Source organism: Hordeum vulgare, chromosome 4H (genome assembly GCF_904849725.1).
Source record: "Hordeum vulgare subsp. vulgare chromosome 4H, MorexV3_pseudomolecules_assembly, whole genome shotgun sequence".
NCBI lineage: Eukaryota > Viridiplantae > Streptophyta > Magnoliopsida > Poales > Poaceae > Hordeum > Hordeum vulgare.
Window position 1 is genome coordinate 592,345,493 of NC_058521.1, and position 22,364 is coordinate 592,367,856.

Below are 22,364 nucleotides of genomic sequence, written 5' to 3' on the forward strand. Positions count from 1 at the left end.
CCTTGGCACTAAGGTTCAAACGATAAGATCTTCGTAGAATATGTGGGATCCAATATGGGCATGCAGGTCCCGCTATTGGATATTGACCGAGGAGTCACTCGGGTCATGTCTGCATAGTTCTCGAACCCGCAGGGTCTGCACACTTAAGGTTCGACGTTGTTATATGCGTATTTGAGTTATATGGTTGGTTACCGAATGTTGTTCGGAATCCCGGATGAGATCACGGACGTCACGAGGGTTTCCGGAATGGTCCGGAAACGAAGATTGATATATAGGATGACCTTATTTGATTACCGGAAGATTTTCGGAGTTACCGGGAATGTACCGGGAATGACGAATGGGTTCCGGGTGTTCACCGGGGGGGACCCACCTCGGGGAAGCCCATAGGCCTTTGGGGTGGCGCACCAGCCCTTAGTGGGCTGGTGGGACTGCCCAAGAAGGCCCTATGCGTCATAGGAAGAAAATCAAAGAGAAAAGAAAAAAAAAGGAGGAGGTGGGAAAGGGAAGAAGGACTCCACCTTCCAAACCAAGTTGGATTCGGTTTGGAAGGGGAGACCTTCCCCCCTTGGCTCGGCCGACCCCCTTGGGGCCTCTTGAGCCCAAGGAAAGGCTCCCCCTCTTCCCCCTATATATACGGAGGTTTTAGGGCTGATTTGAGACGACTTTTCCATGGCAGCCCGACCACATACCTCCACGGTTTTTCCTCTAGATCGCGTTTCTGTGGAGCTCGGGCGGAGCCCTGCTGAGATAAGATCACCACCAACCTCCGGAGCGCCGTCACGCTGCCGGAGAACTCTTCTACCTCTCCGTCTCTCTTGCTGGATCAAGAAGGCCGAGATCATCGTCGAATTGTACGTGTGCTGAACGCGGAGGTGCCGTCCGTTCGGCACTAGATCGTGGGACTGATTGCGGGGTGGATCGAGGGACGTGAGGACGTTCCACTACATCAACTGCGTTCACTAACGCTTCTGCTGTACGGTCTACAAGGGTACGTATATCACACATCCCCTCTCGTAGATGGACATCACCATGATAGGTCTTCGTGCGCGTAGGAAATTTTTTGTTTCCCATTCGATGTTCCCCAACAAATTCTTACCTTAAATATAGCTAGAACCAAACACCCATCTAACTTGATCAAGCTTATCTAACTCAAGGGAAAACACCCATCTAACTTGATCAAGCTTATCTAACTCAAGGGAAATGTTTGCTGCTGGGCGATGATTTTGGCCATCTGAGCTCACACCGTGCGATCGCGCATGATCGTACAGATACATGCCACATACAGGGTTCTTGGCCCACACATGCCTCACCACCCACTTTCCCTCTTCCCACCTCACACTGCCCCCCATACCTTGTCTATTCGCGCCCTCTCTCCCTTTGTGACACGACCATGTCGCCCGCTGTTCCCGACCACCCCCTCCTCTCCTCGATGGAACGAAGCTACGAGGTGCTGGTGAGGGGGTCCTGTAATGCCGAGACCGAAGCCGGCGATGCTGGAACCAACAATCATGGGTTGCTACAACCAGCACTGCCTACGTGGTGCCGGGAAGGGGCTCCGGTGTTGTAACTGGAAGCTTTTTTTGTTAGAACCGATCCTGAAGATGTTGGAACCAACACCAATTTTTGCTGCAACCAGTAGATGTTGGGGTGAAGACGGTGAGGTAAGGTGCTAATACTAGGGAGTTTTTTTTGCCGGAACCGGGCGGAGAAATTTTTTCAACCGCTATCGATCGACAATGCAATGGGACGACGGCGAGATGGGTTTTACTCGAACCGGCAAAAAAGCTCTAGAATCCATCGAATTTTTTGTTGGGGGGATAGACGATAATATTGCAGCGACTGGCACGGGGTGTGTCTTTTTTTGGATTCAATGATCTTTGTACTGCAACCGACATGTGTTTTTGTTACTACCGTCAAACTAATAGACTTTTGTGGTTTTGCTAATTTGCTGGAGGACACAATAGTGCGAGCCGAACGACAGTGACTAGTGGATGCAGTGGCGCAGGGATGTTGCGACCATGGTGTCGTGCCCTAGAACCGACGAGGAGGCGAGCTGCATCCATCAGTAAAACACGGGCGACCAAGGGAGGGGGAGTGGTGAGCACGATTTTCCGATGGGTGGCTGGCGAGCACAAAGAGTAGGGATGAAAACTGAGTGGAAACAGACGGAACTCAGTGCTATCACATTTGTTTTCGTATTGTTTTGCAGAAGTGGAAACGAATACAGAAACCCCGGAAATGAATACGGAAACAGATACTACCGGAAACAGACATGGAGCGAATACAAAACAGATACAGAAATAGAGGTGGGCATTGACCGGAATTTCAAACCCCCTTGAATCATAGAGTAATACAGACAACAACAAAAAATTAATGAATTGCTAACATGTCTACAAAATAATTTGATTATGTTAGCAACATATCCTAGTATTGTATTAGTACATGACAATTGTGTATAGGGTCTAGGTGAGTACATATATGGTAGTATAAGTTGGGCATCAAATGATCCATTATGCTCATTGTGTCATTATGTGTTACTAGCAAAATGGCCCGTGCGTTGCCACGAAAAAAAAACATAATCTCCAATGATGGTGACCACATTATGTTCACATATCATCGCTTCATTTAGAAATTTTGTGCACAAACGCAAGAAAATGTTTCTTCTTTTAAATTTATTCACAAGTTAAAGCAATCTTTACATTTTCAAAAAATATATATCATGGTTGTCAAAAATCTTGGTAACTCAAAGATTTATTCTGCATTTCAAGATTTTTTTTAGAAGACATACAATAATAATCCGATCCATCCAACAGTTAATTCTTCAAAATTCACACAGGTATATTGTCACAAAGACTTAGAAACATTAATGTTTAACTACATACATTAGGGATGTGTTTGGTTGGAGGGATAGACTAGGGTGGTTGTGGGTATCCCCAACCAGGTGGCTGGGGATAGCCCTTTTTTTTGTTTGGTTGGAAGGGTAGGGTTATCCCTTTTTTTGTTTTGTTGGAAGGATGGAATCCTGCCGCGTCGGCCTCCTCCTGCGCCACCCGCGCCGGCCGCCACCCGCGCTCGCCGCGTCGGCCGCCTCCACCCGCGCCGGTCGCCTCCGCCCACGCCGGCCGCTCCTCCCGCGCCGGTCGCCTCCTCCCGTGTCGGCCGCCTCCTCCCGTGCCGGTCGCGCTTCCCGCGCCGGCCGCCCTCCCGCGCCGGCCGCCTCCCGCGCCCTGCCGCGTCGGCCGCCCCAGAGTGGTTGCCACCGCCCGCCCATTTTTGACGGTTGGCCACATCCTTTTTTTTGGAGAATATTCCCAGCATCTGGTTGACTCTATCCCTCCTCGCCCCAGATCCAAACGCATGGCAACCACAGAAAAAAGTGGTTATCCCTGTCCCTGGGAGGATATCCCTCCAACCAAACACACCCTAGATCTTTCGTGAACAATTTTACAAATATGGGAACAATTTTAAAATCGAGAACAATTTTTACAATTTATAAACATTTACTAAAAATCGTGAATATTTTTTATATTTCGAACGGGTTTAAATAATTTCTTTTGAATTGACCACCAATTAGATGAACATAATTTTTGATGTTGGAGGATTTTATTTTAAATTCACAAACATTTTTTTTTGAAATGCATGAAGTTTTTCTGAATAAACAAACATTTTTATAAACCTCTAGGGAGCTTGAAACAAGACATGGAGTAGACTGGAGTAGCCTGAGCCACTAACTTTATAAGAACGTCCTTCCCTTTTGTAGAGAGGCATTTGCTCATCCAACCTTTAACCTTCTCCCATATTCTATCACTCAAAAATTTGAAAGTGCCTTTCTTTGAGTGGCCTACTTCTGTCGGTATCCCCAAATACCTGTCGCTCAAGGATTCATTGAGAACTTAAAGAAAACCTTTAACTGCATTATGAACTATCTCCAGACAACCCGTATTGAAGGAAATAGAAGAATTTTCCCTGTTGACATGCTGACCGTAAATAGAAGATTTTTTGGTGTGCTGGATATTCTCCCAGCATGCAGAACGTAATATAGGAGGTTTTTACATGGGCCTCCCCAGTTCAAGATTTTTCGCTTTGTGAAACGTTTTTTATTACTTACCGGTGGCATGGTGGGTAATTTATGCAAATTTTAGGGGTAATTTTCAAGACGGACGACCAGAAACCAAATTTGCTTTATTATATATATATATATATATATATATATATTATAGGAAGAGATTTGGTGGTTGGGCTACAAAGCAGCCGTATGCCAATAGTAAAAATGGGAAATTCCATATTCACGGAAACGGAAAGTTCCATTTCCACATATGTTCCACCGGAAAACACTCTTCCGTTTTTGTTTCCGTTTTCGCATTAAAAAATCCATTTCCATTTCCGTTTTGCAAATTTTCATTTCCGCTTTCATATCTCCTCTCCGTTTTCATTTTCCTCCGGAAGAGCGGAAAGTTTCCAATCCATTTTCATCCCTAACAAAGAGCAACAGATGGCAAAGGGGTCATCGCGCGAGCGTGGGCAGAACATGGAGGTGGCTGGCGAGCACACGTGCATCGACCGAGTGGGGAAGGGTTATGAATGATTCAATGAACAACACGACGACTCACCCAAATTTGGGCGTGGTGACCAACGCCTATCATCGCCCCTGACTTAAACCCTCGCGAACAAACTTTTCTAACTTAAAGTATATCAAAGTGAGACAAGATGTGGCTGGGAACCAAACAACCCTGAATCGGTATCTTTGTCCTCCGAGATGTTCCTCCTTGTTACGGTAAAAAGGTATTTTTTTTTTCAGGGATGGTAAAAAAAAGCTTAGTCTCGTTTTTTTTTGTTTTGAGAAAAAAAGAAGAAGCTTAGTCTCGTGCCCAACCGAGCTAGATGGAGAATGAAACCCACTGAGACGATATGGGCCGAGCCATGACCAAAATTCCAATTCGTGCTGGTCCTTTCGGGCCAGATAAGTCCAGCCCGGTCCACAAAGTCACCAGCGCACCTCCTCCTACGCAGTCCGCACGCCCATCTCGCCGCCGCGGCTCAGACCTAAAGCCCTGAACCCAAACCATCTCCCGTCTCCCCCCCGCCGCCCCCGGCTCCCACCCATGGCGCCCACCGGCAAGTCCAGCCCCGCCACCGACGCCGCCGCCTCCACGGCGGACCGCAAGCCGTGGCGGCGGCCGCAGATGAAGTCGAAGGCGGCGGGGAAGAAGAAGGCGGCGCAGGCGGCGCACAACAAGAAGCCCAAGTCGGGCGGGTTCGAGTCGATGGGGCTGTGCGAGGAGGTCTACCGCGGGGTGCGCCATAAGGGCTACCGCGTGCCCACGCCCATCCAGCGCAAGGCGATGCCGCTCATCCTCGCGGGGCTCGACGTCGCCGCCATGGCCCGCACCGGGTCAGGGAAGACCGCCGCCTTCCTCGTGCCCATGCTCCAGCGCCTCCGCCACCGCGACCCCGGCGCCGGCATCCGCGCCCTCATCCTCTCCCCCACCCGCGACCTCGCCACGCAGACGCTCAAGTTCACCCACCAGCTCGGCAAGTTCACCGGTGCGTGCCGCTCTCATAACCATACCATTACCATGCCATACATTACACGGGTTGATTTGAACTGTGATTCGTTTAGCGGTCGATCTCAGGATTTTGGTTTCTCCTTTATACCGTAGTGGCAATTTGAGACCTTGGTGTTGTATGATATGATAGGTACTACTCCCTCCGTTCCTAAATATAAGTCTTTTTAGGGCCTGTTTGGATCAGCGTTTGCACGTGAAATACCTCCGTAAAAAATACATGCCTCGATCGGTCGTTTCATTTCCAGCCCGAAATTACTCATTGACCGGTAAATTACACGTGTAAACCGCTGTATTATTTTACACCCAATCCAAGCGCAGCCTTAGAGGTTCCACTAGTGGATTACATACGGATGTATATAGACATACTTTAGAGTGTAGATTCACTCATTTTGCTTCGTATGTTGACACATAGTGAAATCTCTTAAAAGACTTATATTTAGGAACGGAGGGAGTACTACTTAGAACAGTCTGTGTCAGGTTGCTTCATGTATGCATGTGATAAAAATGCTTAGTAATATGGGTAGCATCAAGTATTTCAGTATCACTGCTTATTATTCTACCCAAGACTTCCATGTATGTATTACAACTGATCTTGTACGTGTCATGCATTATGTCACTATATCCAATTTGCGATATGAAGTTATATGAAACATGGTGTTTGAGATAACTGTTAGTGGTGATTGAATCCTCATAATAATTTGGAATAGTTTATTCTACACCCTCTATTAGAAGTTCACAAAATGTAATAATAAATATGCAGCATATAATATTTTTTGGGATATGTAGTAAATTAGTGACTTTGATATTGAACAATTATTTCGGAGTTACTCCCTATGGAAAGAAATGCGAGACCTTTTAAATCAGTAAAGTAGTGATCTAAAAGGTCTTATATTTCTTTACAGAGGGAGTACTACTTTTTGTACACAGTTCTACTAGGGATCTAGAATATTTTTGAATAGAACTATTGTACGTCTATATGCAGCTAAAAACAAAAGCTTAAGTGTTGATGACCTATGTAATTTTGTATTTTCTGCAGATCTAAAAACTGGCCTAATTGTTGGCGGAGGTAGTATGGAGAGTCAGTTTGAAGTATTGGCTGATAATCCCGATATCGTAATTGCAACACCTGGTAGGTTTGTGCACATCTTGTCAATGGTTGATGACTTGTCACTGCGATCAGTAGAATATGTTGTATTTGATGAAGCGGATTCCCTCTTTAGCTTGGGGTTTGCCGAGCAATTACACAAAATTCTACACAAGTTGAGTGATACAAGGCAAACATTGCTTTTCAGTGCTACTATGCCGAAAGCCCTTGCAGAGTTCGCAAAAGCTGGCTTGCGTGATCCTCAAGTCATAAGACTTGATTTGGACAAAAAGATCAGCCCTGATCTGAAGCTTGCCTTTTTCACACTGCGTCAGGAAGAGAAACTAGCTGCTTTGCTGTATTTGGTCCGGGAGCATATCAGCTCTGAGGAACAGACAATGATATTTGTTTCAACGAAGTATCATGTAGAGTTCTTGAATATTCTTTTCAGAGAAGAGGGCTTAGAAGCTTCCCTTTCCTATGGTGCCATGGATCAAGAAGCCCGCACTATTCACATTTCAAGATTCAGGGCAAGGAAGACCATGCTACTTATAGTGACAGATGTTGCTGCAAGGGGTTTGGATATTCCATTGCTTGACAATGTAGTGAACTGGGACTTTCCTGCTAAACCCAAGTTATTTGTTCATAGAGTTGGCCGAGTAGCTAGGCAAGGTAGAACTGGTACAGCATTTACATTTGTCACATCAGAGGACATGCCATTTTTACTGGACCTACATCTCTTTCTTTCAAAACCTCTTAGACCTGCTCCAACGGAGGATGAACTGCTGAAAGACATGGATGGAATGAATTTAAAAATCGACCAATCTCTTGCTGATGGTGAAACGATATATGGCCGTTTTCCTCAGACAATACTTGATCTTTGCTCTGATGGAGTAAAAGAAGTCATCAGTGGATGCACAGATCTGATTGCATTGGAAAAGCCATGCGCTAATGCTTTCCGTTTGTATCTGAAGACTCGCGCTATGCCTTCAAAGGAATCTGTCAGAAGGGCAAAAGATTTGCCTCGTGAAGGTCTTCATCCAATTTTCAGAGATGTTCTTAGACCTGATGAAATTTCAGCTATTGCGTTCTCGGATCGGCTGAAATCATTTCGGTAGGTTCTTCATCTAGCAATTATTTGTTTTGCTTGTATTTGCTCACTTTGTGCCATCTAATGGGCCTTTTTCATTCTTAATGCTTATCAGGCCAAAGCAGACTATTCTAGAGGCTGAAGGTGAAGCTGCTAGATCAAGAAGTTCTAAAGTAATGCATTGTTGCAGCTTATTTTCTTAGTTCTGAGAAATTTCAGTATCATACTCCCTCCGTCCGGAATTACTTGTCTCACAAATGAATAAAAATGGATGTATTAAGAACTAAAATACATCTAGATACATCTATTCTTATGACAAATATTTCCGGACGGAAGGAGTATTAAGTTATTCTCCTACATCTGCGACATGCAGCTAGTATAATGGCCTCTGATCTGAATACTTGATTACTGCTTGAGCTAACTTGTAATAGCATGGGAAATGGAGCGTTTCTAATGAAAAATGTCCCTGGTGGCACAAGTTCTTACTGGTTCTGCAATGCATAAACAGTTGGGTATTTTTTAAGGGAAAACAATAGCTTTATTACTTAACTGTTAGGCAATTCGCCCATTACATGAACATCCACTTTGGCTGGAACATCATATTCCCAACATAGGAAACCATCAGCCTCGCACGGGATTCTGATTTTTGCTAGTTCATGTGCTACAGTATTCACCTCACGCCGGCAAGCCTGCACCTTGCATTTAGAGAACCACATATTCATCTGAAATTTGATGTCCTCTACAATAGCAGCATTTGCAGAAGAGTCGACCATTCGCACATCCAGCCTCTCTGCTAGGAGTTGAGTGTTTCAAAAACAACATGCAGCATGCCCAAGTCCGCTGTGGCAGGGACTGCCTGAGCAATCAGAACATTCTTTTTATTTGGGTGGGTGGGTGGGGGGGGGGGGGCGTAGAAGAGGAGAACAAATCAAAGAAATGAGATTAAATCTCTATATGTTGATTTCTAATTGAATTTTGGGATTGAGAAGTGACATAAATCCTTGTACTCATTGATAGTGGCTAAATTGGCGTATTACCAAAGAACCTGCAGTTAGTATACCAACTATGTTCTGATTACTTGACTAATGCTGGAACCATGATTTTTAGGCACTCCAAATGGGGTTCAAGCAAACCATACATATTTTTGCATATCACCGTATCCTTTAAAACTAACATGACCATTTTGTCTTCCTTGTAGGGTAGCAGTCAATGGCTGGATGTGATGAAGAAGAAAAGAGAAGTCCATGAGGGGATCATAAATTTGGTGCATCAAAAGAATTCTGGCGATCTGGCAACAAAGGCAATTATTACTCTGAAGTCACACCTTTGTTTGTTCTCCACTTCTCATTTAAGCATAGGAAGTTGCAAACAATCACTTAGATATGTAGTGCTGACATAACTTAATCACTCGATACACCTAATGTACCTTGAAATGCTACATATCACAATCTTTACTGGTTTAAGCATCTGTATGGGAAATTTAGCCCTAAAAAAATTGGTTGTTCCAATAAAGATGCCTGGAACAAACTAAAGTGGAGAATTCATTTCTTGCATAGCTGATTAGCAATAATATATTATTGCACTGGCCTCAAAGGTCAATACTTTTGCATGACTGTTGTCTGTGTGTTGACTAAAAAATGGCCTCATATGCACCAGTTATGTGTCTTCGACTTGTTAAAAACTGCAGCACATGCAGATGATGGTCTTGGTTGTGATGTTCTTTAGTGCTTTGTCTGCAATATTTACTTCTATAGAGTGCTCTGAATAATTTGGCCTCAGTAATTTAGCAATTCAACTTCATGCAGCGATGGAGCAGTATTTATTTATGTATGCTGAAATTTCATTTAGATGAAACACAGAGCAGATGCATCAATGATGCCAGATTCATTTGAATTTAATTTGTTTGTTGTTCCATAATTGTTTTTGTAGGTTGATAGTTTCAGTGTTATGACTGTTACTGTACTTGTTCTGGTATCCACTACACACCGGTTCTGTGTATATGGCCTATTCTGCGTGACTTATGAGCAGTTTCTACTTGTCCCTTTGAATGTTATAGATTAATGCACAGCATAACACTAATGTTAATAAGCTTACTTTTATTCATTCTTCTGTGAGTGCCACACTGAATATGGTACTTCGTTATTATGCTTCGTTCAGTGATTTATGGCTATATTTTATGCAGGAAGAAGAGACAGAAAACATTTCTAATTGGGAGAAGAAAGGTCAGCAGCTCTTTTCCTTTCTGTGAGGTGTAGTGTAGTGAGATTAATACCCGCCATTGCTGTTTTAGCGTCAAAGTGCATCTTGAGCTCTGTAACAGTATTACTAGAGAAAGTTCATCCTCTTTTGTTACGGTGGTTATAATATTTTCATTATCTTGTCGATTTCAGAAGTTTGTGGTAAGAAGCGGAAGTCGCAGAGCTTTAGAGATGAGGATCACTACATAAGTTCAGTGCCTCAAAACCAAGTATGCAGCTCAAAACGAAATATCCTTCACAATTTTTACTGCACTAGGAATCTTTATTAATTTCCTTCAACTGCAGTCTGCTTGATGTAGCTTTTTTGCATAATATTGATTTCATTATTCCTTTCCCCCTTCAGCATTCAGAAGCTGGGTTGTCAGTAAAGGGAAATGAAGGATTTGTACAAGATAGGTATGCTGCGGACGTTTCCTACTTTCCTGATGTACGATTGATTATTTGTTTGATGTGGAAGTGAGCCACTATCAATAGCCATAGCAAATGATCAGTATATCTAATACTGGGAAATGTACTGGTGTAGGAAAAGTGGTGAGAAAAGCTGGTTTTGAATTCCTACCATGTAGAGTGTGGTCATGATTCAGCTGAAAATACAACGGAACTAATGGTTATTTAAAAATCTGGCACCGAGTAGGGTCTGCTGTTCAGTTATAAGAAAGCACATGCTTCCATTGCAAAATAATTTGACTTATCCAAATTTGCTCTCATTATTCATGAAATGGGATTGCAGTTTCAACACCATGCCAGTTTGAATAAAGCTTAATGATGTGTGCAGATTGGATGCTGCTGTCCTTGATTTAGTTGATGATGAAACTTCTGGAATGCAAGCCCAGAAAACTCGATATCACTGGATGAAGGTATAACTTTCCTAGCAACATATTGATCTGCAATATGCAAATTCACATTTGGTCATGCTAATCCTTATATTTTATTATTGCAGAACAAGTTTGTCAAGTTGAATAATGGGGATCGTGTCACTTCTACAGGAAAGGTACATCTTGTGCATACAGTTTCTTCCTATACCATGTTTACAGTGCTGGATGTGTATACACTGTGATTGCTAATTTAATTTCATAATCTAGATGTGAGTAGCTAATCCTTTTCCGTTCTAGTTTGACAGCTTAAAATATGTACCTGTTCAGTTTTAATATCTTGCAAGTTTAGTGCTGTTTTATGTGTTCAACATTTTCTGGAACAAACTATTGGGAGTAGCATTTGCACTTCCAAAAGTATATGTTCTGATGCCAGGATTGGTATGTAATGGTCTAATGAACAATCTGGAATCGTATTATTATGGTAAAACATGTAAATCTCCAACAAGAGGGTATTATTTCAATGCTGAAGACTATGATTTAAAATCTTAATACATTCTTCTACTATGAAAATTAGGACCATATGATTTTTATGCATGGCTCCTATCTAAACGATATAACTTGTTGGTTATGAGTAGTTAAAATTTTCATTGGACATAACGCGCATTTCTTTCAGGTTAGTTGATAATAATAGGGATATTATTTCCCACAGTGTTAAGTTACTCCAAAACAATATATTGAGGAATTTTTGATACATTAGCCATGTGTAAATGTGTTGCACATAGAAAGTCTGTTTGAGAAGTGCAATACTGCATATCTTTTCTATAGCATATAATATTCAGTGTGTACCTAAGTTGCACCGATAGGGATGTAAATACATCATTTTTGGAAAGCGGCAATACGTGTATACATACGACTACTTAAAAGATAATAATCAAAAGTAAGTATAGTTCTAGGATCAGCAGATTACCTGCTAGCCAGCAACAGTCAATAACAACCACGTATCCGTGTTTTTGAGGTGTGTACAAAGCCTTTATAATATGGTGCTCTATTGTGTATCTACTATCTACCTAGATTATTTGTGTAGACATGTCTTACCTAATCTAGAGTCTAGACAAGCAGTTGGCACAATTTTAAAACTTCTGATTACTGGTATTCTGATCAGATTAAAACGGAAAGCAGTGCAAAGTTAAAGGCAAGTAAAGATATCTATAAGAAATGGCAGCAGAAGTCACATAGAGCAATCAGTTCTGGTGGAAACGATGGTGCAGAAGGGGGCACATCCACGCCAGGTAACCAACTTTTATTTTGTCCTCTAATATCACACGTGGTTGTCTTTTTTGTTTTGCTTTAAATTTATAGGAAGTCCATTATAGTTCATCAATCTGGCCAATTTGGTTCCTGCAAGGCTGTTTTTAGCTAACTTTTGCTCTTACTGGGCCTATCATCTTCAATAAAGCTTTATATGAGCATCCAATCAGTTGATTTTTGTTTTAGCTTTCCTATTCATCCACAGATCCATTCTGAAAAATACATGTATGGTAAGCATGTCTGAGCTATATTACCCAAGGGAGGCTCATCTTATTGAACAGATTGATGATTCTCATCCTTGATCTGGTTTTCTTTGTATTTGTACTCGAAGCAAATTACACTGGATCTTTGTAAGTTGCGTGCTTTTCCACTTAACTTGCCAGATTTGTAAATTACATTTTGGGCTGCCTGAATTGTGTCCATTTGCGTAGCAAGTCCAAGTAACTTAGGTTGACGTTTGACAAAACTATCAGTTGGTTCCGACAAAATAAAGATAGCCCCGCATGTTAGTTTGGTTCCTTTTCCCTTTCATCTCTCCACCTTTCCCCTTCTTCTTCAATGTTCATTCTCTCCAGGTAAGACCATAGTTACCAGATTCACTAAACCACACCGAACAGCGATCTAGATTGGGGTTCGAATTCGTTGACCGATTCGTTGGTGTGGACCAAAATTAAATTTAACCAAGATGGACAGAAAAATGGAAAGGCGGTGCTTTGCAGCAATGCCATGTTGCCATTGAGTACTTGTCTTGGGCGTCGGCATTGCATGTTGTTGAGTAGGTTGGCATAGTATGGGGACACACCTGCAGCCATAGCCCTGAGTCACGTGTGGATGAGATGAGGATGATGGAGTTGATAGAATCCCCTGGGAGAGTTTTTTGGAAGCAGATGGAAGAAACTGGAGGGCTGGCGCTCGGCACGGTAGGCAGTCATGGTGCTTATTAGGATTGGAACTTGGGATCTGGGATTGATGATGAGCTATGTGGGCCAAAGCTGGCCAAATGGGCTGGGATAGCTGGGCCGGCCCGGTAGCACGCCTGGCACAGCACGGCCCACACACGTCACGCGGCATGCCAGGGGCTGGGCATGTGGGCTGGCATGGCACGACCCATTTATTTATTTTATCTTGATTTAGGTTTCTTATATATATATAGCCTTAAGAATAGCCCAGTAGGCCAAATCTGGCCCCAAATAACAATCTAGCAGGCGGGCGGGCTGGCCCGTATGGTACCTGGGCCGTACCTGGTGGAGGGCTGTGCATGTGGGCTGGCATGGCATGGCCTGTATACTAATCGTGCCCCTATGGGTTGTGCCGTGCCCGACACGTTTATGGCGGGCTGGGCCGTGCCGCGCCGGGCTGGCCCGTTTGGCCAGCTCTGATGTGGGCTAACCAGGCCTGTTTCTGGCATTGCCTATTTACCAAATCTTCTGTGTACGGAACTATGTGGTACATTTATGTTCATGAATACTGATGTATGCTCCCTTAGCGAACCCGATTTGGGTGAGGTAGTAAACTGGGAATTGCGAATAGAATGAATCGTGAATCAAGTAACTATGGGTGAGGTAGTCATCTACCCCCTATTGGCACCATGCGCCATATGTGTCATGAAATGTTTGGACGTGCATTATTTGTGGTATAGTGAAAACCTGAGAGTATAGTTAAAGCAACTCTGGTGACAAAATGCTGACCAGATTTCACTGCAACGGAATAAGCCTCGAAGCCATATGCTTACTGGTTGCTTATGTCTTGTGTTTTTGCATCCCCTTGCTCTTGTCGTATTCTTACTACAGTTATGTTAGCTTGGTTTCTTCAAACTGTTAATTCTGTAAATATTTAAAATAGGATATCATTACTGTCATAGTATGTAACAAGGCCTGATGCTATGACCTTTTCCAGCTGGCTATCAAAGAGGAGGAAACAGAAGATACCCTGCAGCTGGCCGCGGCCGTTCGTCTATACCAAATGCTGATGTGCCATCAGAGATAAGAAATCCCCAACAGATGCGGAAGGGCAGGCAGGAAAAGGCGATGCAAGATCTGCGCTGGAATGACAAATCTGCAAAAGACGGTAAATTTCCCGGAAAGTTCCAGAAAAACAGGAGGCCTAATGGATCTGGAAGGGATGATAAATTCCAAGACAGCAGATCCCAGAAGAACCGAAGACCAGAGGGGAAAGGGAAAGGGAAAGGGAAAGGAAAAGGGGGCGGAAAAGGCAACGCCAAAGGGTTTGGTAAAGGTAAAGGAAAAGGCAACCCCAAAGGGAGGGGTGCCAGGTGATTAATTTGTCCACAACGAAGAAATATTGTTGTAGAACCAACAGGAAAGAAGCATGTGCCTCTGATATGACACGTGCTTGTTACTTGCCCTAGTCCGGGTCCCTGGTTTAATGCAGTTTTGTTTCAGTTCTATTGTGATAGCCGGGGAAATAACCATGATTTTTGCCAGAAATGTAACCGCCTTTGTTGTGATGAGAAGTACTTGCTCATGGGTTTAATCTGATTCGCATCCAATATTTGGTACTGCCTGTGAGATTTTGGTAAGCACAATAGAGAAACTACTGATGACACCTTGGAGTCAAAACGAAATTGTTGTATTTAATTTTCATGGGCAAGTTACTTTGTGTCCCAAATACATTACAGCACTATGCAAATAAACAATACCGTTTCTTTTTCATGTATGCTTTGCAACTAAACAAGGCCCGATTACGAAATTCCAACGTGAGGGCGACACATGTTTTGCTTAGTTTTTTAGTGGAACACAAGCTCTGATATTCGGCCCTGCTCTTTGATCATGAGTTACGCCTTTTTTTTTACACGGGCTGTTGCGGTCAGTTGTTGTGTGTTTCACCTGAGTTGGGCTGACTTTTAATTAAGCTAATGTATTATTTTTTGTTGGCTTCGTTTTTATCCGGCAGTCTGGTGTGTGTGGCGAACTATGTTCTGTGTGTGTGTGGTTCTGATGTTCTTACACGGTCAACGCATGGGCGGCACATTCACCTTGGAGTGAACCCAAGCTCATCGCACATCGGTGATTCAGATGGGCCGACCGATGGCTCCAAATCGACACATCAGGATCCAACTTTCCTAGGAAGCTTAGAATCTTAGAAGTTATGAACAAGGGGAGGGGGGGGATGGAATGAAAATTTGTACGAAAAGTACGGCTTGGAGAAAAACCCCAGATCCGTCGTTAACACATTTGACAAAACTTCTGAACAAACTGTCAAACTGAACCAAAGACGGGCAGGCAAGCCGGCTTGGCAATGGTTTGAGACCCTAGACTGTGCAAACTAATCAAAATTACTAACGTAATCCAAATTTATGCTGACCAAAATCTCCAGATGGAACCAACAAAGGTACAAAACCATTTCATAACTTTGGGTCGAACCCATTGGCTCCAACTGAACGCGTGCGCCTCATAGCGAGTAGTTTATGTACTGCTCGGCCCATGTAGGAGGCACCATTGAACTCCCTTTCGGTCGATTTTTTAAGCTAGAATTATTTGTGTATTTTTTTCTGCGTTTTCTCCTTGTGGTTCTGTCTTGGTTATTCTTTTGTTTTTTTTCAATTCGTGATTATTTTTTAAATTTACAATTTTCCATATTTGTGTTTTTTCTCAAAATTCAAACCTTTTTTAAATCCATGATCATTATTTAAATTTGTGTTTTTTCAAAATTATGATTTTTTTGTAAATTTGTGAACATTGGTCAAATTCATGAACATCTTTGTATTGTAATCAATTTTTAAAAGTTAAGAGAAAAATCAGACTTTTTTTTCCTAAGCCAGTAGACTACCCATCGCAAAAGACGAACGAAAAAAAACCCAACCGAACACGTGGCAACCCCACGCGAACATCGTTCGTCAAGCGAGCGGTTAATGGGCCGCATCCGACACAGGTGACGTCCCTTGCGAGCTGGTTCACCAACTAGAGCTTAACGCGCCGGCTTAACATGCCGAATAGGAGGTTTCCTTCCCCGGATATTGCATGCATACCTACTGTCTTGAATGTTGAATGCATCCCCTCGCTGGTCTCCTCCCTCGATTTAGGGACGATTTGTGGGACTTCAGATGTGCGGATCAGTCCATAAGAATTTAATGAACATCATTGGAGGCATAAAAAATTTCTAGACCATCCAATCCCAATATTTGTGGACGATTTGATGATCCACGTTTTTTTTTTGAACTTTTTGATTTTTTTAGGTGTTTTTTTTTTTTTGGATTTTTTTTATGATTGATGTTGGAGATGCCTCACGTGCCAAACAACCTCGTGTACTTTCACATACCTTTCCCAATGGGCCGAGCTGTTGGCCCGTTCTGGATTTGCGGGTCAGCCCACTCTAGCAAAGGACTCGCAAAATTTCCAGGGTGCCTGCAGCAAATACCATCCCCACCCCCACCTCGTCGTTGCCACCACCGTTGCCGCCGCCGGAGAACCCGCCCTCTGGAGGTGCAGCCGCCCGCTGATACCACCGCCCTCTCCGCCGCCATGATCTGCGCAAGTAAGCTCTCTTCTCTCGTCCCATCCCTACCACCACGGCCCCGCTCTCTGTCCAATTTCCAAGCACTGACCCGCCGCTGCGCCCTCCCCTCTCCAGTCTCCGGCGAGGTGCCGGAGGACCCGGTCCTGTCGACCAAGTCGGGGCTGCTCTTCGAGCGGCGGCTCATCCAGCGCTACATCGAGGTCACCCCCCCCGCTCTAGGTTTCGCGTCAGGCGCCCGTCCGTGCGCCCGGGCCTTTGCGCTGAATCTGTTTGGTTTTTTGGTTCCCCACAGGATCACGGGAAGTGCCCGGTCACCAAGGACGACCTCGCCATGGACGACCTCGTGACGGTGAAGACCAACAAGGTGTGGCCTGCGAGCTGTTTCTCTTTCCTTCAGTGCGATTCCATGTTTGTCTCGTTGCTCTGAGGAACCTGTTCAGACGCTAGGGTTTGGTCATGAGCCTCCCTGATGCCTTTTAGTGCCGCACTTTGTAGTCGCCTGCTTTTGGATTGGGTTTGGTAATCCTTGACTTAGTACTAGTTAAGTAGTTAGCCATCATGTTCAGGATTCTTTGGCCGAAGGCTCTCCACCTATGTTATTAGTAACCCCGGGAATGATTCGGCCTATTTCGTAGTACGATTTTGCTACTTCAGAAAAATATCTCATAGGTTCTCAATCAGACTTACATAATGGCACAAGGACATTAAATTAGGGTTTAGGGTTTGCAGTGATTTTGTACTCTTTTGCATGGTTCAAGTCGCAATTTACAGTAGGTAATAGCATTTGAGCAGGCACCACTATTTCCACACAATGTCGATTACCTACGTAAAGGTTTTAGCCTTAGTGTACTGAAATTAAAACACTGATCATGCATTAACCACCAGTTGAATGAAATATTGGTTTCTTAGATAGGGTCTTGTAACGATCTTTGTGATAATCTATTATATCCACTATCCAAACCACAATTGATAAACCATTACTTGTGGCGCTGAAACTTCTAGCTTAGAGAATGGCAAAAGAAATCGACAACCTGCTTGTTTTTTAGGGCCGACATTCATACCTTGTTAAAATAAACCAGTTACTGTACTCTCATATGTTGTGTATAGCTATCACTTGAAGAACTATCATTTTTTTGCAGATTCCTAAGCCTAGACCTCTGCAAGCTGCAAGTGTCCCTGGACTCCTTGGTATGTTTCAGAATGTAAGTGCATGCTTCCTTCTTTTACAGTTTATATTTTTAATTTTGTAGTCATCGTAATTCTTAACATGTTCTTTGTATTGGAGTCCATTGTTGTAACTTTTAAGAATCAAGTCAAGTTCTTTTGCGGTTTTACCTAAAGAATGGACATGATTCACAATGTGCTTATGCTTAAATTCAAATAGGAAGAAATAAGTAGTAATTGAATATGAACAAATTCAGCTCACAGAATTTCTCTTTTGCTCTTTGACATTTTAAGACGACTCATGATTTTGTTTCCTTATGTAAGGCTACTGAATTCACTTCCTTTTTTATGTGGGTAGTACCATGAAAAACCGTAATAATCTTGAGATATTCTAAACTGTACAAACATATTTGGCTTTGTACTTCCCGCTTGTTGGTAATTGGTAATGCATTTGAGTCTCTGCATGTTCCTGTAATATTCTTTTTATGGTGAAGCATTTGATCTTCTGTTGTTAAATAGTTTGGAATTGTTGTTAAATAGTGCAGATTAAGACTTCTTTCATCTCTGATGTTGCAGGAGTGGGATGCTCTCATGCTGTCTAATTTTGCTTTGGAGCAGCAGCTACATACAGCAAGACAAGAACTCAGTCATGCGTTATACCAGGTTTTCCAATCTTTTCAAATAGTATCTTGAATTATATAGACTTTTTAAATTGTTTTCAACAACGAATTATTCTTCCTTTTAAAGTGCAAGTGCCATTTGATACCAGCATCTTCAGAAAACCTTGCAGTTGCCAGCTAGTCAAGTTTCTGATATTTCAGCCTTATGGATCTTTGTGAATGTGCTTAGAGAATTTTGGAGCTTCATACAGCCATAGCTAGGACATCTTTGCGGATCACTTGGATAGGATGTTCCTTCATTTATTTCTAGAAATGCTTTATTTTTTAGTCTTCTTTCATGAGCATGATCATCATGTACCCATTATTTTTTACTAGCTTGTTTTGCCCATTTCCAGCATGATGCTGCTTGCCGTGTTATCTCCAGACTAAAGAAGGAAAGAGATGAGTCTCGGACACTTCTGGCCCAAGCTGAAAGGCAGATTCCTATTTCAGCTGCAGGACCTGCACCAGTAGCTGCTGTTACAATTGGGAAAAGAGGTTTTCACCGCTCTAAAATGACAGAAGCTAACTTTTTTCTGTCTGTTTTGCTCTAATACTCTTTCCTTGATATACAGCTTTGGAAGATGAAGTGAGTCCTGATGGGAAGAAGATACGTCCTGGTATTAATCCTGTCATGATTGAGGAATTGACAGAATGCAATTCTATGCTCTCAGCACAGCGCAAGAAACGGCAGGTGTGCATCTTTGCTCCCTAACAATCAATTAAGCAAGGACCTGAAGTTTGTTGTTCGTCAAACCTGTCCTGTTTTTGTTCATAGGAAACTTGATATACCCGTCTCGAAACTTTTGCGTGCTACACGCCTTCTAGATCGTGTTATATAGAGATTATATGGCAAAATAACTGTGGTTTTCACCCACTTGTTTTTTGTCTTGTGTTGTTGAAATGGTACTAATTTCTGTGTTTGTCAGGTACCTCCAAGTTTAGCACCAATTGATGCACTTGAAAGATACACTCAAATCTCCAGTCATCCACTTCACAAAACAAACAAACCAGGGATCTTATCTATTGATATTCATCATTCAAAGGTCAGATTATTTTTTATTTTCCTTGTTGATAAGATTTTGATATTACAATTGTGGTTTGACTATGGTGTATGCATTTCAAGTTTAGTTTTAGAAATTGATAAATTGTATGCTTCAATAGTGAAACTGCAATGACGGTTGTTTACTTGCCTAATTGATTTCTATTTTTATCACCAGGATATTATTGCTACTGGGGGCGTCGATACAAATGCCGTTCTTTTCGATAGGCCGTCGGGTCAAGTCTTGTGCACTCTCACTGATCACTCAAAGAAGGTCGCTCGCCAAACTCCCCCCCCCCCCCCTCCTCTCCTTAATATCTGCATATGTTAATATTAGCTTATTCCTATGCACAGATTACCAGTTTGAAATTTGTTCTCCGGGATGACCTTTTGATAACGGGATCAGCAGATAAGGTACACCTACAGATACTGCATAGTAGTAAAGTAAATCATTATGTGATATTAGCTCTATCAATATGACTTCTTGAAGAACTTTTGCAGTCACCAAGTTTTCATTCTGGTAATTAGGGCTTCACTCTTTTGTTTGTATGCTCTGCAGACTGTCCGTCTATGGCAAGGTAATGAAGATGGAAGCTATGGTTGCAGGCACACAATGAAAGATCATGTTGCAGAGGTTAGTTTGTGCTGACGGAGGGAGTATTTAACTTCCTGTTGCATACAATACTGTCAGTTTTACTTGTTGGCTGAATGAGCTCGGATAAGTAGGAAAATAGTCTGCAATATGTTGAGAGCATCTCAAGTTTTTGTTTATCTCAAGAACTATACTGCAAGTATATCTGAGATCTAGAAAAACAGATAGTTCTCTGTTAGTTGTCAATGTTGAACCTTTTTTTTAAGTATGGATATGGTTTGGCTACAGTACTATTGGCATGTTCCCTTTTCGTACATGCAGCCATGCTAGCTAGCCGAGGATGTTCTTGCGATCATTTCATGTGGATAGTGTGCAGTTTCTGTATTCTGTTATTTAAATAATCTCGCTGTTGATGCTGCTCGTTGTATTATCTTATGTTCTGATTTTTCTTTTTGGAAATATACCAGGTTGAAGCTGTCACGGTCCATGCTAGTCAGAAGTATTTTGCAACTGCCTCCAGAGATAACACATGGTGCTTTTATGATATTTCAACAGGGTCTTGCCTCACACAGGTCTGGTACTTTGCATAAATTCCCAGAAGCATGTACATATAGAGATTTACCATTTTGATAAGTGCTGTTATTCAGGTTGGCGAGGCTTCTGGACAAGATGGATACACATCAGCAGCTTTCCACCCGGATGGTCTTATCCTTGGAACAGGCACATCAGAAGGTGTTATCAAAATTTGGGATGTAAAATCTCAGGTAAGACAAGACAAAAATACTGTTCAGATTAAATTCAGGTTGATATCCATGCCATCCTCTTCTAATGTCTCTCATCCCGTGATATTGAAAATGTATATTTGCAGACAAGGGTTGCAAAGTTTGAAGGGGAGGTAGGGCATGTTGGAACAGTGACTGCTATATCCTTCTCAGAAAATGGATATTTCCTAGCGGTATGTTCTTTCTTATCGTTTTTTATAAGATCAAATTCTGCGGAAGTGGAGATCTTTGCACAATAACTCTGGATCACCTGCTGTTTCATACTGACATTTTCACCATCACCTTGCAGACTGCAGCCCTTGACGGTGTGAAGCTTTGGGATCTACGAAAGTTGAGGAATTTTAGGACCCTCTCTCCATTCGATCCAGATACACCGACAAGTTCTGGTAAGGAGATCTGTATATTTTTCTTTGAGAAATATGGATTTCCTGTGTTTCTACACAAATTGCAAGTTGAAATTTGGAAGAAAACTGCTCAAACTAATGTGAAATAAGGCCTCCCTCGAACCAGAATCCATATATTCATGAATGACAAGACATTTTCTCTTGCAGTGGAATTCGACTTCAGTGGAAGTTATATCGCTGTTGCTGGTTCTGATATAAGGTACGCTACCGACCGATCCAACTTAGCTTATCGGCATTGTTATACTGCAATAAATGAAACGGCTTGATGTCGTGTAGGGATTCTGCCCAGCTCATGATATGTTCTTAGCTCTGTGCTGAATATAACCTCTTGAGCATGCATAATGGCTGCAGGGTTTACCAAGTGGCCAATGTCAAGACGGAGTGGAATCTTGTCAAGACATTACCAGATTTATCCGGCACAGGTTTGACATAGTATCTAAATCTGCTCTTCTCCAGTGTCGTGGGTTCCTTTTCCGAGGGTAAATTAACATGGGTGTCTGTCCTTCGCAGGGAAAGTGACATCGGTCAAGTTCGGGGCAGATGCTAAGTATGTGGCCGTAGGCTCCATGGACCACAACCTACGCGTATTCGGGCTCCCTGGAGACGAACAGATGGAGGAGGCAAAACCAGAATCGGCAGAGCAATGAGTAGACGTTGATACACGCCGCTGATTCTCATCACGGTTCCACAAGCATTTTGCCTTTCGTGGTTTGGCCCCCTTCGCGCACCGTGTTGTCGAGGATGCATTTGAAAGAGGAGTGTATGTAGCTGAACCTGAATGGAAGCAGTCCGCCCGGCGGTCCGAGCAGTTGATCAAACCTGTGGGGCGAGCAACATGCTTTGGTAATCCGAGACGCCGTGCGGAATGTGTGAGATGCCAAAGGGTTTCTAGGGTTTTGGGTTTGAGCTTCACATTTTGGGGTGTGCGTGGAGACAACGCCCTAGGTTTTGGATTTATCATGTATAGGTAGATATATATGTTTGAACTTGTAAGTGTACAAGGCAGGCCGAAGCGAGGTCGAGGATTCCGCGATCCGACAGCCTTTCGACATGGATTTTTAGGGGGTTTCTCCTCCAGCAGAGGTTGAGCATCCAAAATGTTTACGTTGCGGTCAGCGAGGTG

General features: G+C 42.9%; 2 protein-coding genes across 2 annotated transcripts; both read left to right on the forward strand.

Moving 5' to 3' along the window:
- The first annotated feature begins 5,038 nt into the window (after positions 1–5,038).
- Positions 5,039–14,631, forward strand: LOC123449850 (DEAD-box ATP-dependent RNA helicase 29). The gene is made up of 11 exons (XM_045127201.1): positions 5,039–5,544; positions 6,604–7,765; positions 7,857–7,914; positions 8,940–9,041; positions 9,924–9,963; positions 10,132–10,208; positions 10,343–10,395; positions 10,775–10,856; positions 10,940–10,990; positions 11,977–12,103; positions 14,019–14,631. Exons 1-11 carry the CDS (start codon positions 5,103–5,105, stop codon positions 14,396–14,398), a joined length of 2,574 nt encoding a protein of 857 aa, XP_044983136.1. The 5' UTR covers positions 5,039–5,102; the 3' UTR covers positions 14,399–14,631.
- Positions 14,632–16,393: 1,762 nt separating this feature from the next.
- LOC123449851 (pre-mRNA-processing factor 19-like) lies at positions 16,394–22,272 on the forward strand. Its single transcript, XM_045127202.1, has 18 exons — positions 16,394–16,616; positions 16,713–16,798; positions 16,891–16,962; positions 17,738–17,800; positions 18,339–18,425; positions 18,778–18,919; positions 18,997–19,115; positions 19,351–19,467; positions 19,642–19,737; positions 19,818–19,877; positions 20,023–20,097; positions 20,523–20,627; positions 20,703–20,819; positions 20,924–21,010; positions 21,127–21,223; positions 21,389–21,440; positions 21,593–21,663; positions 21,752–22,272. Exons 1-18 carry the CDS (start codon positions 16,409–16,411, stop codon positions 21,886–21,888), a joined length of 1,791 nt encoding a protein of 596 aa, XP_044983137.1. The 5' UTR covers positions 16,394–16,408; the 3' UTR covers positions 21,889–22,272.
- The last annotated feature ends 92 nt before the right edge of the window (positions 22,273–22,364 follow it).

Coding starts and splice junctions, on each gene's coding strand:
- LOC123449850 (XM_045127201.1), top strand. CDS start 5,103: ATGGCGCCCACCGGCAAGTCCAGCCCCGCCACCGACGCCGCCGCCTCC. Junction 7,915..8,939: donor CTAGATCAAGAAGTTCTAAA/GTAATGCATTGT, acceptor TCTTCCTTGTAG/GGTAGCAGTCAATGGCTGGA. Junction 10,857..10,939: donor CTCGATATCACTGGATGAAG/GTATAACTTTCC, acceptor TTATTATTGCAG/AACAAGTTTGTCAAGTTGAA.
- LOC123449851 (XM_045127202.1), top strand. CDS start 16,409: ATGGGCCGAGCTGTTGGCCCGTTCTGGATTTGCGGGTCAGCCCACTCT. Junction 19,468..19,641: donor TTGATATTCATCATTCAAAG/GTCAGATTATTT, acceptor TTTTATCACCAG/GATATTATTGCTACTGGGGG. Junction 21,664..21,751: donor ACCAGATTTATCCGGCACAG/GTTTGACATAGT, acceptor TGTCCTTCGCAG/GGAAAGTGACATCGGTCAAG.